General features: G+C 36.4%; 1 protein-coding gene across 1 annotated transcript; it reads left to right on the plus strand.

Moving 5' to 3' along the window:
* The first annotated feature begins 957 nt into the window (after positions 1 to 957).
* On the plus strand, positions 958 to 2,169 carry LOC145791431 (zinc finger BED domain-containing protein RICESLEEPER 2-like). The gene is made up of 4 exons (XM_082871787.1): positions 958 to 1,397; positions 1,624 to 1,696; positions 1,934 to 2,064; positions 2,157 to 2,169. The coding sequence occupies exons 1-4, from the start codon at positions 958 to 960 to the stop codon at positions 2,167 to 2,169; spliced, it is 657 nt and encodes a 218-aa protein (XP_082727913.1).
* The last annotated feature ends 12,873 nt before the right edge of the window (positions 2,170 to 15,042 follow it).

A 15,042-nucleotide genomic window follows, 5' to 3' on the forward strand; every position in this document is an offset into this window, starting at 1 on the left:
TTCAAAACTAGATATCATGGTTACTAGAGGCCGATCTTTGATCGGGCGAGCGGGGGTGCTCACGAAGTGACCTTTCCCAATCGTACCCAAGTTCTCGAGCCGAGGCAACTTTGGTGATGAAGGACACGTGGCCTTAGGCAACGAGTCAGGGTTTCCTAAATTTCCCCAAAATAAATATTTTGGTGGCGACTCTATATCTGGCAAAGCAGTCCATGTTTGGCACTTCTTTCAAAAAATCTGTTTTAAAAACGATTTGCTGGATTTGGACTCTTTGATGATTTCATCGGTCTTGCATTGCACTCTGCGAGATTAGATACGAGACCGTGACATTGAGTCCTGAACTGTAGTGAGCCCAATGAACAAAACGGGGGACCCATCCTCCCAGGCGTTCGGGGATGTCTACACAACTTTAATAGAGAGAGTCTCAAAATGAATTCTTATATTTTTTATCAAGATTTTGCTAGGAAAGAGTTGTAACATGCCGTAATATTGCATGAATATCCCCTCTCTATCGTAGATCATGTCGGTGTTAAACGATATTCAACAGCAATCCAACCATTGTTTAAAGTATCTTCTCAGAATACGATAAAGAGTGATATTTTAAAGATTTATGACTATGAGAAGGTGAAGACATTGAGTTTGGTGGAGAAAAATAACAGTAGGTTGGCAATTACAATTGATATGTGGACTGCTAGTAACCAAAAGAAAGGATTCTTGGCTGTCATAGCACACTTTATTGATGATTCATGGACATCGCAAAGTCACATTTTGAGGTATATGTCTGTAAATTTGCAAATCATTTAAAAGTTTTATCTTATTCAGTTTAATTTGCATGTTATTAATAATTGTTCATGAATATTGTATTTTAGGTTTATTTATGTTCAATGTCCACACACAAAAGAAGTTATTTGTGATACTTTTCTTGAGTGTATGATGGAATAGAATATTGATAGAAAAATGTCTATTGTTACCGTTGATAATTGCTCCACAAATGATGCCGTGATTAGCATGTTGATGGACAAGCTTAGCAATACATCGCTTTTGTTGGGTGGTACTTTGTTTCATATGCATTATTATGCGTATATTTTGAATTTGATTGTCAAAGATGGATTGGATGTCATACGAGTGGGTGTAGAGAAAATTCGGGAGAGTGTAGCTTATTGGATAGCAACACCTAAAAGACAAGAAAACTTTGAAGAAACAGTCAATCAATTGCGTAATCCACATACTAAGAAATTAGGACTTGTTTGTGCAACTAGGTGGAATTCAACATACTTGATGCTTCAAACTGTCTTATTGTATAAGGATGTCTTTTCTCGGTTGAAAAATAGAGAGCCCAAATATAAGACCGTGCCAAGTGAGGAAGAATGCGAGTTTGCTAGAGAGATCAGTGGGAGGTTTAAGATAATTTTTTTCTATCACTGAGTTATTTTCTAGTACTAAGTATCCCACAGCCAATGTTTGTTTCCCAGTTTTATGTGAGATTAGGATGACACTGTCTCAATGGCTCTCTTGTGAAATTGAAGTGATTAGAACAATGGCATCAAAAATGGTGGAAAAAATTCATAAATAATGGTTAGCGATACATGGTGTTATTAGAGTTGTTGTTGTACTTGGTCCTAGGTGCAAAATGGGTGTATTGGAGTTTTATTTTGAAGAACTTTATGGAGACAAAACTGAAGACGAAATTAATAAGGTTAGTCAGATTTGTTATGATTTGTTGCAAGACTATCAGCACCGAGTTGGTATGGAGACCGATGTTGTTGGTGAATCTTCTATCCATCCAGAAATTGTTACAGAGACCTTTTAAGAGTATGCTTTGTTTATTAGTAGAAAGAGAAATACAAAAATGAAGAATGTAAGATCAGAGTTGGACCATTATCTAGAAGATGACGTTTTTCCAAGAACGTTAGGTTTTGATGTTTTGAATTAGTGGAAAGCCAATGGACCAAAGTATCCGTCCTTACAGGCAATAGTTAGGGACATTTTAGCTATTCATGTGTCCACCGTTGCTTCAGAGTATGATGATGAGATTGACTTGGATGGGTCGTGTGGCACTTTTGTGTTAGTTGCCATCTTTTTGTTTTTAATTGTTAACATTTTTTACATCTTATTACTAGTATTGATTTTTTTTTTTTCCTTTTGTTATTTAACAGGAATTCAAGTTGAAGGACACGATGAAAGTTGTGGTTATATCGGATTTTTGGAAAAACAAATGTTGTTTTTTCTTTTACAATGCATTTGGCTTTTTTATTATGGCTGCTAGCTTGCTAGGTAGTTCAAACATATGGCATTGTATAAGGATCTGTTATGTGGACTGTTCTGTTTTTTTATATTGTAATTGATTTGTTTTTTTTTTTTTTTTTTTTTTTTTAGGGTAGCCTATCCCTTGCGGGCTATGCTTGGGACTTTCTTTTCTCTTTGTAACTTGCTCAATTCTCCTTTGTCTGGAGCTTGAATGGGTTATGGTTTCTAAATGGATAGAATATGGGGCTGTTGCGTATATTTTTGAGTAATGGCAGTGAGGTTGCTGCAGATATCATGTTCAAGAATTTTGAGCGGGTTGCTGCAGTTATTATGTGTTGTGGCCCAGGTTCATTTTGGAATGGTTTTGTTGTGCTTCTATTTTGTGGATTAGGCTGTTATATGACATAGATGAATGTAAGAATTTTAACAGATCAATATAACAACTTTCACGTGTTGAAAAATGAGTCTCAAATTAGTTTGTGAAATTTGAAGAACTGGAGCAGATGCTGCAATGTTGAGTGTCAATTTTGAATTTAAAGACATGGGAACAACTGGAAATGCTATTTATAGATCACTGTCTGTTCGAGGATTTTTTGGGGTCGGGGAAACCCAATCCCCGTTAGGAGGGGGAGTGATGGGTTCCCCGCCGAGGATCGGGGGCGGGGACGGGAAATTTAACACCTTCGAGGATCGAGGACGGGGAGTGTGATCCCCAGCCCATCGCCATTCCTATTAGCCATAGGAAATATGCATTTGTTAATATTTTTGTACCAGTAGAATCATTTATGAAAAGATTTCTATTAACTATGTTCACTTAGTTTCACTTAGTTATTTCAAATGTGTTAAATCTATTACTGAAATCCATAATGAGAATGTTACATTAATAAGGATAAATTATAGTAAACCATCATAAATTATGCCTCATTTGTACTTTGTCTCCTAAACTTCAAAACTCAACAGTTAGCCCTCTTAAAGTATTATTTTATTATAGCTAACCCTTTTTTTATGATTTGGATAAGAATGTATAGAAAATCAGATCATGTGTAAAACACATAACAAATTTATTAAATTTTTAGGACAATTATGTCCTTATCTAGTAATCATGTTTGCACTTTCCCACTAACATAAGAGACACAAAATGCAAATGAAATCACTAAATAAGAATATTATTATTATTATCCTAAAACATTCAATAACGAGTATTATTGTCCTAAAAATTCAATAAATGTGTCATGTGTTTTACACATGATATGATTTTCTATAAATTTATAACAAAATCCAAATAAAAATAGTTAATTATAATAAGATAATACATTAAGGGGGTTAACTGTCAAGTTTTGAAATTCATAGAGACAAAGTGCAAATGAATTATAATTTAAAGGGTTTACTGTAATTTACCCTTAAATTAAATGTTATACTCTTTGAATGAGTGATATTAAATTTATTCATTTCAAATTCATGCCATCCAAATAAAGCCTTATATGCAGATTCATTTACGATTATGTTATATTGTGCTCCCTCTAGCATTCAGTTTCAACTCTTATTAGGTGCTATCAGTTCCTTGGAGCCACGCCCATGTGTTTTACCCGAGATTTGCCTGATCTATGTAGAGGGAGCACTGTGTATGGGTCCCGAGATTAGTCAAGGTGCGCGTAAACTGATCTGAACATTTGGTCATAATTTTTTTTTTTTAAAAATACATGATTGTCACGTCTTGAAATAATAACAATAGCCCAGCCCATAACGTTCCTTACAATTGAAAAATAACATCATATTTTATATTTCATTTATGAACTTGATGTTATAAAAAATGACATATGCGGTATATATTCATAAATATTAGATTCTGAATTTATAGCATATGACATGGATGCACGAGTTAAAAGAAAAGTAAAACCCAAGTAATTATATGTCCTAATGGCTACATTTTTCCAAGGCAATGCTTGGTTACATCAAAATGAGTTCAACTCAATACAATTAAAACCCAAGGCTTGTACAAAAATAATTACATCAAATAACAAAATGGAAGCCCTTGGCTCCAAGTCCTCACGAACTATGTCCTTAGTGGAGGCATATCATCAACACTTGAAAGTTATTTTCAACATAGGGTAAGCAAAAGCTCAATAGTGATATTTTTAACGCAATATATGAATCTTAACAAAGTCATAAGGTGAATGCACATGCATACCATTTGTCAAACATTTCTCATTTCTATCTCAAAACTATGCAATGCTAGATTATAGATCAATTCCTGAAAATAATCCTTTTATAACAGAAAACATGGCAATGGATATAAAATAGTAGGAATCTCTAGGTATGTGTCTGCCAGTAGGCTATAGAAGCACTACCAACGCCATTTTACCGGTACTAACCGGAAAGATCGTCACATACCCACTTTCTGGACTTTCAACAAGGACACACAGGCGAACACCACAACCACAACCATCTAACCAGATTCACTAAGGTATTCACCCATTTTTCTCAAAACAAAACATTTTCAATGTTTAAGTATGCAACAATGTTCAATGCAAGATGAATGAATGATTAGTTTCAATTCACTTAATCCTCATGTAATTTCTACAACAATCAAAGCTATCTTCTACCAATAGCTCAAAACAGATATTTCTATACAATAGATAATTTTCCAACAACAGATATAATCTCTTCATTTTTAAAATGGGAGTGATATTACATATCTAAGTCCACTGTCATTATCAACGTATATATTGTTCCGTTCTTACCAAACCTAACATCATATTTTATTTTCTTCCACAAAACAAAATATCCAAAATTTTAGAACAAAAACCCCCTTTACTTACATAATCAATTTTAAGGAAGAAATCCGCCATTTTAACATATCCCAATCATAAACACATTACCACAACCTTTCTTAAGAACCCATTTGAAAATCCTTCTTTTTCAATTCAAAACCAAACCCAAGGTTTAACCCAAAATTTCCAAATCACTAGATTCTTTTAATAGACAAATAATTAAGGTAAAAATCATATCAAAGGTTAAAGAAATCTCTACCTCAAGATCAGAAGACAAGGGAGAGCAAGATGGAAGTTTCGAAAAGCTGAAAACTATAACTCCTTCGATTAAAATAAAGCTCTCGGCGTGCTCTACCTTTTTCTCCAAAGGACTAGGGTGAGGAAACCAATGGATGGAGAGTATTTGGAGCTTGAACGCAAGATCTAGAGAGAGAAAAAGTGAAGATTTTGGGTTTTTGAAATGTTTAGAGAGAAAGAGAGAGATTAAAAAGTGACACATAATGCTTTTTTCTCGAACTGATTTATACGCAGACCACTTGATTGACCAAAACACCACTCGAGCATCAGACACAATAAATAACACCGCTCGAGTGACCAAAACCACTCCACTTGGTCCCTCCCAGAAGGTCAATCTGTCATATGTACTACCTTTACTCTCCACCTTGCAACAAATTTCACAAAAGGCTCTTCAGGATTCTGGTGGGTTGCTTCAAGGTCTTGGGTGGTCATATCAATTTGGGCATTGTAAGAATACTGACTGACAAACGCCTCAGCCAAATCTTCCCAGTTTTGCTTCCCCGTATCCTCCAACTTGGTGTACCAAGTGGCCGCTATACCCGACAGGGTTCTTCAATACAAAAAGAGTTCCTGAGCATTAGTTAGACCTATCGGTTTCAAGACATCCAAGAAAAGCCAGATATGTACCATAGGATCTCCAGACCCATTAAAACAATCAATGGATGGCATTTTGAATCTGTCTGGGAGCCTTATGGCAGCCTCCATGTACCCATCCTTAATGTCGGGAAAGGAGTTAATTCCCTATGCCTTTTTAAATTGCTTCTCAAGGTTAGCAATTTTTAACAAGGTTGGGTCGAGATCATCAATATCAATGGAAAAAAGGCCTTCATTAGGCTGCACCAGGGGTCTGAAAGCTCAAGCTTGAGCCATCCTTTCTCGAGGATCTAGACCTTGCAAATCTTCAGCTGGCGGAGGTAGGTCAAATTTCGGCTGGGGGCCTGGGACTGGATGTGTGATAGATGCCCCAGATAGGCATTGCATTTCAGCAATGGTCTCATCTTACATGGCAATTCCCTAGTTTAAGGCTGTTATCATGGCCACAACTTCTTCTGGACTCTGAGCCATCACAGATCTGCTGAGTTGGCAATCAGGGAATGGATAGGTATAAGCTAAGAGTTGACTAACAAGGATTTTGACCTGGTTTATACTTAATGTATCTAAACTAGATTAGTCTAGACAGGTTTAACTAGATTAGGGTTTTTTAGAATGAGCCTTTTAGCATTAGATGGATCTTTTTTGAGTTGGCCTTTGGGGATTAAATGGACTGTACCTTTGTTGAGTGGTTTTTTTTTTTTTTTTTTTTTTTTGTAAGGATTGGATGGATTGTGATGGGTTGAGTCTTTCCGGGTCGGATTAGGCTTAGGCCTTTGCTGACTTAGGTACTACTCCTTCGTTGGCTCAGACGAACCTAGCATTAAAACAAATGCCCCATCAGATTAGGATACCGGGTATGCTGGTCAAAACAAAGCAAGATACAATTTTTGGCCCTAGTTCTGGTCTGTTTCCACCATATCAAACACAAACCCCTACATTTTGACCCAAATTCTGATTCTAATATGACTCTTTAAAAAGAATCACCTCAATATTAAGACTCACCAAGGATTGCATCATACATTTCCAAAGATTTCACATTTTGCACAAAAGCATTCAAAACACCCCCGGGAGAGGTTAGGGTTTCCCTGTCGTAGCTTTTGGAGTGATCTACAGCTTTACTACTCAAACAAGCGGTATCACATCATCCTGCATATGGGAGAGTATCTTGTCCTAGTTTGGAACAGTCTCTATGGCTTTCTACATGCAGCTAGGTCGATTGGTCAAAAGGGGTACCTCAGTAAGAATACCTAATATACCTCTCATACCTAACACCGAGAAGTGAAAGGAGGATCAAATGGTACAGTGGTAATCCAGATCCAAGGGTTGTGTTTCCAACATGGTAGAGCCCATGACCGGTCAGCCTTTTGGCAAGCTTTTGGGCAAGCCTCTGGTAAACCGTCCAGAAATAGCAGATGGAAAACACAGTGACTTAAAGTAACAATGCAAATGCAATGCAAAGAACATATAAGTATAGATCAAATTTCACATCATGAATTTCAAGTCAAGTTCTCTAAATCCCCAGCAAAGTCGCCAGAAATTGTAGCTTGACTTTTCGCGCTCTTTTTAGAAGACGACAAGCCCTACAGTTCAGACTCTACCTGTGGTTCTAAATCTGATTTCACAAAGTGCGATGTGAAACAGTGAAAACACAAAAAGTCCAAATCTGGCAATTCTTTTTGGAAAATCGGTGTTTGAATCAAATGCCAAAAATGGACTGTTTTGCTAGATTTCAAAGTCACCACCTAAATATTTTTGAAAAATTTAAGAAACCCAAAACTCATGCCAAAGGCCACTTATCCGTCATCACCAAAGTGTCTCGGCTTGGGAACTTAGGTACGAGAGGGGAAGGTCATGAATTGAGCACTCTACTCGCCCGATCAAAGATTGGTCTCTACTAATTATGATGTGCTTTTTATTTACATTATATGCTCTTGTTCCGGTTATTAGACTAATATTACTATGTGAAGCACACACAAACATAGACTAATTTGCAAGAATTGGAACATTTGATTCGTGTTTGATTTGAAATTGTTTTGTGAATTTGCCACTTGAAAAAGTGGCTTAACATGGACATTTAATCAAAATATCCCAATTCAAGCAGCTAGCCTTCATCCACCGGTATTCAAGCAGTTATATCATTTAAACAATTAGCCTCATGGAAGTATGCTTGGACATGGTAACAACCACACTCATGCATTAAGCTAAAGCAAATAAAAGCTCACCTAGTACTCCAAAGCAAGCCAACAAAGCAAAATAATTAGAAAAATGCATGTTTCTAACTAATGCGATATGACTAAATACAACGCACACGTTGTGTAATTTTAATAGGCTCGGCTATGAACATGGCGTATGATTTCATTCAAGACATGCAATAAAACATGTATTCAAGCAATGAATTTGAACATTTGGTTAGTATGATGAGTCGAACCTTGGATGCATGCAAGGCAATGAATGCAAAGCATAAGAATGCTAATTTGAAAAATGATGTTCTATATTAACCATCGTAAGCAAATGAGTAAAAGGGAGAAAGACATGGGGTTGGAAAATATACAACTTATTACATGATTGCTCTCGTGCAAGAGGGTCCGAATCGAAGTCCGAAAGTCCAAATTAAACTGATTATTACAAAACCAAATGAATGAGTAAATAACTATCTAGGTAAACTATAATTAACTAAACTAGCTAATTTATTACAACAAAATAAACTAACTATCTAATGAATCATTGCTACAACAATACTAATTACAACAATAATAAATACAAGAATAATGAGACCATTAATTTACAATTTACAATGGAAGCACAAGGATGGCATGCTCGTAGCGGTTTCAAAAGTAATTCTGCCTGCCTTCCTTGGAATCTGTCCTATTTCACCTTCAATCACTGCCCTCTACTTCTGCAAAACACGCTGCCTTACAAAACATTGATGGCCAGCCAGCCCCCAATGAAGCCTAGTCGGGCCTCAATAGGGCCGATCGTGCCCTAATTTTATGCAAAACTCTGTTTTGTGGTCTGAGGTGAAAACTGTGTAGACAGAATTTTATGGGCTCTATTTGTCTCTTCTACTCTTCTCTCTCATTGTAAGCCTCAAGAGAATAACGAAGTCATTTCCAAAATCATCCATGAGCAAATTGATTGCTTGCTGAGTTAGGTTATGATTTTGGACAAAAATTAATGAATGCAATGAATCAATAACCACCCCTCCCTTTTATCATGGAGTGAACTCAAAAATAGAAGTATAGACGCTTCAAGGGACGTCAAAACACCATGAATTGATGTAAGACAACTCTTGACACAATAGACTTGGCATAACGTCCAGTTGAATCCAAGCAATATTACTCATTTTGTTTATGTGGGTTAGTTCATTTTAGCAATTTTTAGACCTTTCCAATCTTTAGTCCATTATGTCCAAGGTGATGATTACGTCCACTAAACAAGAAGAAATTTCAAACGAGAGGTGATCCTAAACATGAAAGAGAGACCATGCCATTGACGATGAACCTCCGTAGAGATTAAGCTATTAAGCATAGGTCTTATTTTCATGCTTTGAATAACCATCAATCAGTTGAAATAACTCTCAAAAAAAGTAAAAGAAGAAACGAGGGAGATTGCAGAAATGAACACATGAATTTGATTATTAGAATGAGACGCTTGATATGAAACATAGCCAAAGAAAAGCTATCAAAGCAATGGGTAACATAACACAACAAGCTAGATATGAGGACTTACAACATAACAAGTTGTATATTCAAAGCATACACTAATTAAATAAATTAGGACAGCCCTAAAATAGCTCGTATTATGCCTAAAACAATGGCTAAAATCAAGAGAAGGTAAGTAAAAAAAAAGTAGAGGAAAAGCTATGGAACAAAGCCGAAGGAGGGGTGGCTAATCCCTTCACTTTTTGAAATTTTAAATCACATACTTCAGCCCCAAAACAGTCCAAGAACAGTCCCAAAATAGCCCAAAAACAGTGGCTAAAAGTGTGTTTAAAGAGCACAAAAAGATAGACGAAAGCAAGAGATATAAAGCTAGTAAGCAAAATCAAGGAGAGGTGGCTAACCCCTCCACTTTTGGTGCAAGAAAGGGTGTTAAGCCTCTCTATCTTTGGTAGCTCTTCAACCCCAAGTTCCAACACTTGAAATAGGCCCAAAACAGTAGGAAAATACAAGAAAAAGATTGAAATGAAAACAAGGAAAAAGGTGACAAGCTTATACCTCTTGAAGAGAGCAAGCTTTGGTTGTTGATCAAACTTGATTCTAAACACCCTCAGGTTTATGAAATATGGTTTGAAACTCTAACAAAAAGCTTCAAGAACAAGCTCCAATGGTGTATGTATTATGTATGTATAGCTAGAGAAGGTTTGAAGGTCAAAGAATGAAGGAAGAAGGGAGGTCTTTTTAGCTCTTTAAAGCTTTTCGAAAATTTTCTAACCTTGAATTCTGAAGGAAGAGGTTCTATTTATAGAGTTTAAGCCAAAATGGTCAAAAATATCTTCAAACAAAGATATTTGTTCAATTCTCACCAACTGTCTGTCCGGCACCATTGAGACCCGGTCGAGCCTCAAAACACATGTCCGAGCCTAAAAAGCAAGTCTAGAAAAGTTTTCATTGAGGCCCGAATGAGCCACGACTGGTTCTAAATGGACCCGGTCGGGTCTAAAAATCTGCATTTTAGGCCCAACTTCAAATAGGCATATCTCCCTCATCCGGACTCGATTTTTGGTGATTCTTGAGTCTAAATTGAACCCTCGAAAGTCTACTTTTGAACGGTGGTGGCCTCACATCTAAATTATAAGTTTCCAAAGAGATATGCCTAATTTAGTGAAGGTTGGTCATTCTTTCTCAATGGTTTGATGTTCAACTTCTTCCTAAACTTGTTTTCTTCCCTCCCCTCCTATTTCCTTTAACTCCAAACCTATAAATAAGATGTTTTGAAAGATTTTTCAAATAGTTAACCTCCTTTTCATTTATTTCCACTTTGTCCTTACTCAGGTTACCGAAAAGGACAATATTTGAAACGAAATGCAAGCCTCAAAACATTGTAGAAACATTTGAAAAAATATTTTGAAAAAGAGGGTTTTAAGGTCTAAAATAGTTTGGCCAAAATGGGGTATAAGGTTTGAGATTAGATCGTGAATCCAAATTTCTTCACCGAGAATTCAAAAGATTGCACAGTGTAACTTTCATCATTAGGTGTTCGGAATAAAGCACCCAAGTCTTAAGGGCGGTCAAAAATGGGGTGTCTACAATGTGTCAGTTGCATTTTAGGTCATGGTTGTTTTATGTATGCATGTAAGACGTTGAAAGTGGGCATCCAGATAAGTTCCTATTTTCCTTCTTGGCATGTGCTTACTATTTGCATTGTTTTTCAATTATGCATGTTAGATGATTTTTCTATGCTAAATTCTATGTTTTGTGTGTTTTTATGATTATTACTTAACATAGTTCATAAGTAGGATCATATCCTCAAAAAGGCCATTTTTGGCAACAAAATTCTATTTTATGGAAATGATATGATTTTATTTAGGGAATCTGAGTTAGGGAACATTCATTTGATTCAACCACATAACTTTAGGTTAGTTAAGGCTTTTAGGGCTTAAAAATGAATTTTTATGAATAATTAACTACTAAAATATAAAATAGAAAGTGGTAGAGGTCAATCATCATCATATTAGGCAAAATGGTGTGCTTTCATTTAATGACCTTTCCCTTTTGTACCTAAGCTCTCGAACGCGGAATTTTTTTGGTTGTGATGGACTGGTCCATAACTTAGTTTTCATTGTTAAAGGTTTCTTAATTCGTCTTTAAAAGTTAAGTGGCGACTCTTTATTAGTCAAAGAAAGTCAATGTGGGATGCATGCCTTATACTCAAAAGAGGCACGACACCCATAGTTGGCAACTCTACTAGGGACTTAAGTTAGCTTGACTTGAAAATTTCTATATTATGGGATTAGTGGTTAATTATTAATTGCATTACATCATTGTAGGCTCGAAAAAAACCTAGCTTTGTTGCATAATATCCCAAACACTATTTGCGGGCTATGTTATATCAACAAAGCGAGCTGCAGATTATGCTACTAGTACTGTTTGATCATCTCCTTGTACCCCAAGGTGGTATGAGAGGTATATCGATAACCATAATTGATGTACCCTCTTGACCAAACATGCCCCTTGCTCATAGAAAGCTTTAGCACCTTCCAAACTAGAATAGGATACTCTCCTTTCTAGGATTGTATTGTTGCCTTATTGTATGATTTAGTGAAGTCTATATCTTCTTTTCAAATTAGGACAGGGCAACCTTACCCCAAAATAGGCATGAATGCAAATTATGTGCTTATATGGTATTTTCTATTAAATGGAAACAATTTGATTTGATTTGATTATTGGGAGTAGACAAAAAGGCAGTAATTTGGTACCGAAATCTAGGGATTTAATTGAAGAGTGGTTTGATTCTAGGGCTATCTCAGTTTATTATGGGCAGTTATTCAATTCTGAAAGTTCAAGGGTCATTTTAGGTAGTGATTCAGTCTTGATTATGATTTGAGCAAATTAGTGATAAATTATGTGGTAATTTCCTAATCTAAAGGATTTTAGTTTGAATTTGAATTGCTACCTTAGTGATCGATTGAAAATTATTGGTTTTCCAAAAACTTATTTAAAAAAAAAAACAAAAACAAAAACAAATCCCCAAGAAAACATATGATTAAAGAAAAAAAAATCTAAAAAAAAAAACTTTCCAACTTAAGTAGAGCCTTGGAGATTATCGAAGGTGTTGATTGGATGAGAATCTTTAAGTCATTGACTTTGGGGGGAATTTCAAATTTTATCAAAAAAATGGTAGATAAGGAAGTGGTGACCAAGGCTTCTATTTTCAATAAAATTCCAATTTCCCTAAAAGATATTTGATTACAAGACAATTGTTTGATTAGATACTTCAAAAAAAATTCAAAGCTCCATGGGAGGAAAGAATTTTGGGAAAAAAAGGGGAAAAAAAAATCCAAATAGAATTTTGAAAATTATAGAAAGCTTTTGATTAGATGAAAATCTTTAAGTTATTGACTTAGAGGAAATTTTGATTTTATGGAAAAGTATTAGACAAGGAGGTGATGACCGAATCTTTCACTTTGAAATAAAATTTTGAATTTCTTTAGAAGGCATTTGACTAGAAGATAATTGTTTGATTGATTTTTTGGAATAAAAATTGAAATTCCATAGAAAATTTTGAAATAAAATTTGTGTAGATTTCAGAAATTATGGAAAGTGTTTTTAATTGAATCAAAATCCTTGGAATAATAACTTTGGAGGAACCTCAATTTTATTGGAAAATGGTGGGTAAGGAAATGATGACCAAGTCTGCCATTTTGAATAAAATTATGATTCTTCTATGAGATATTTAGCTATTGAGTACATGGAATAAAATCTAAACTCCTCAAAAAATTTCAAAAAAAAAAAAAAAATAGAAGTTGTAATTTGATCATATGCATTTAAAATGAAAGTAGGGCATTCTTCTTTGATAAGCAATAAGCAATGGAAAGGCAATTATTTGATTGATCACTCTAGTAAGAATTCTAAAAATTCCTCTAGCTTCCTTCATTGGGAAACGACAACCTAATTGATGGTGATGATGACTTTGAGGAGCCGTGGTGAATCTTGATTAAAATTTGACTAGGTCCATTCACCTATTCTTAGGTTTGTTGCAACTATTGCTCCTACAAAGGAAGTTTCCCAAGCTAAGTGGGCCAGACTTAGTCAGTTGGCTCACACTCAGGATCTAGTTGACGGAAAGCCAATGTTAGTCCCACTCAAGCAACCAAAAAAGAAGATCCACAAGCCTAACTCCAAGCCCGGTTAAACAGTTTGACCCAATTCAGAATTAGAGGATGCAAAATAGGCCTGCACACATTTGTTAGGTCCTCCTACCCAAGAGCACTTTAGCTTTCCAAGTCCAGAACTAGAAATCTTAATGGTCCATGCCTAAGAGTTGACAAATTTGATCCGTACAGTTCAAAGGTCTGTGGACACTCTGCCTGTGACTGTAGATGCCTAGGCCTAAACTTTAAACCAGATGCAAGCTCAAGCAACTGCACCACGACCACCATAGCTAGAGTCATAGCAAGTTCCGAGGGAAAAAGTGTCGGTTGTCCTTATTCCACCCCTGGATCAAGCAAAGGATGAGCCCAAGATTAAAGCACTGAACCTTAACATCAATGCTAACGGAATAGCCAAATTGAAGAAAGCCATAAGAAGACTAAGGGTCCTAACTGCATTTCAGATCTAGATGCTGGTTTAGGGGAAGTGACCATCTATCTCCTTGAGAAGTTCAAAATGCTACACATAGATAGGTTTGATCGCTCGGGAGACCCCATGGTGCATGTCCGACTTTTTGCCAACATTCTGAGGCCCATGGGATTCCCCCAACTGGAGATAACGACAAGAGAACTTGAAACCACCAAGCAAGAGCCTAATGAGAACTTTAGTGACTTTGTTACAAGATGGAGAGCTGAGGCTGCCAGAATGACCAATCGACCTAAAGAGAAATACCAAGTAAGGACCATTGTGAAGAACCTGCAACCGTCTCTACTAGGCATCATGTTGTCTTTGCCACTGTTCCGCTTCCGGGAAATGTTCGACACCAAAATCAAATCCAAGATGGGATCAACCAAGGCTTAATCAAAGTGGAAGCCACTGCTCAACCCCAAAAGAAGCTCTACGCCAGAAATGCACCTACCGCGTCATCCAATACCAAACCTACTGAAATCCCAGCTATAGGGACCCAAGCTATATCTAACCTCTTCACTGGAACCACCCAAACCACCCGCACCCAAAGAAACTTCCACCCACTTCACATGTCCTTACCTAAAGAAATGCAAATCCTTATAGACAAGGGAAACCTTAAACTTGTTGACCATAGACCACTCTTAGATCCCCTACCTGCTAGTCATCACCCTACAAAATATTGCACCTCCCACCAGTAAGCCGGCCATGAAACCGATCGATGTGTTCTACTTCATCATGAGATCCAAGATCTTATTGACAACAGAGTCATAGCTCCACCACAAAAGACAAATGTCATCACTAACCCTTTGCCTGAGCACAATAAAACAGCCCATCCACCACCTAATGTCAATTCC

This window comes from Camellia sinensis, chromosome 5 (genome assembly GCF_055761805.1).
Source record: "Camellia sinensis isolate YWXY chromosome 5, ASM5576180v1, whole genome shotgun sequence".
Classification (NCBI taxonomy): domain Eukaryota; kingdom Viridiplantae; phylum Streptophyta; class Magnoliopsida; order Ericales; family Theaceae; genus Camellia; species Camellia sinensis.

Bases quoted from the DNA above. Each gene is read 5' to 3' on its own strand.
- LOC145791431 (XM_082871787.1), top strand. From the start codon at position 958: ATGTCTATTGTTACCGTTGATAATTGCTCCACAAATGATGCCGTGATT. The intron at 1,398-1,623 runs GTTTAAGATAAT...ACTTGGTCCTAG, and splicing joins GCTAGAGAGATCAGTGGGAG to GTGCAAAATGGGTGTATTGG. The intron at 1,697-1,933 runs GTTAGTCAGATT...GTTTTGAATTAG, and splicing joins CTGAAGACGAAATTAATAAG to TGGAAAGCCAATGGACCAAA.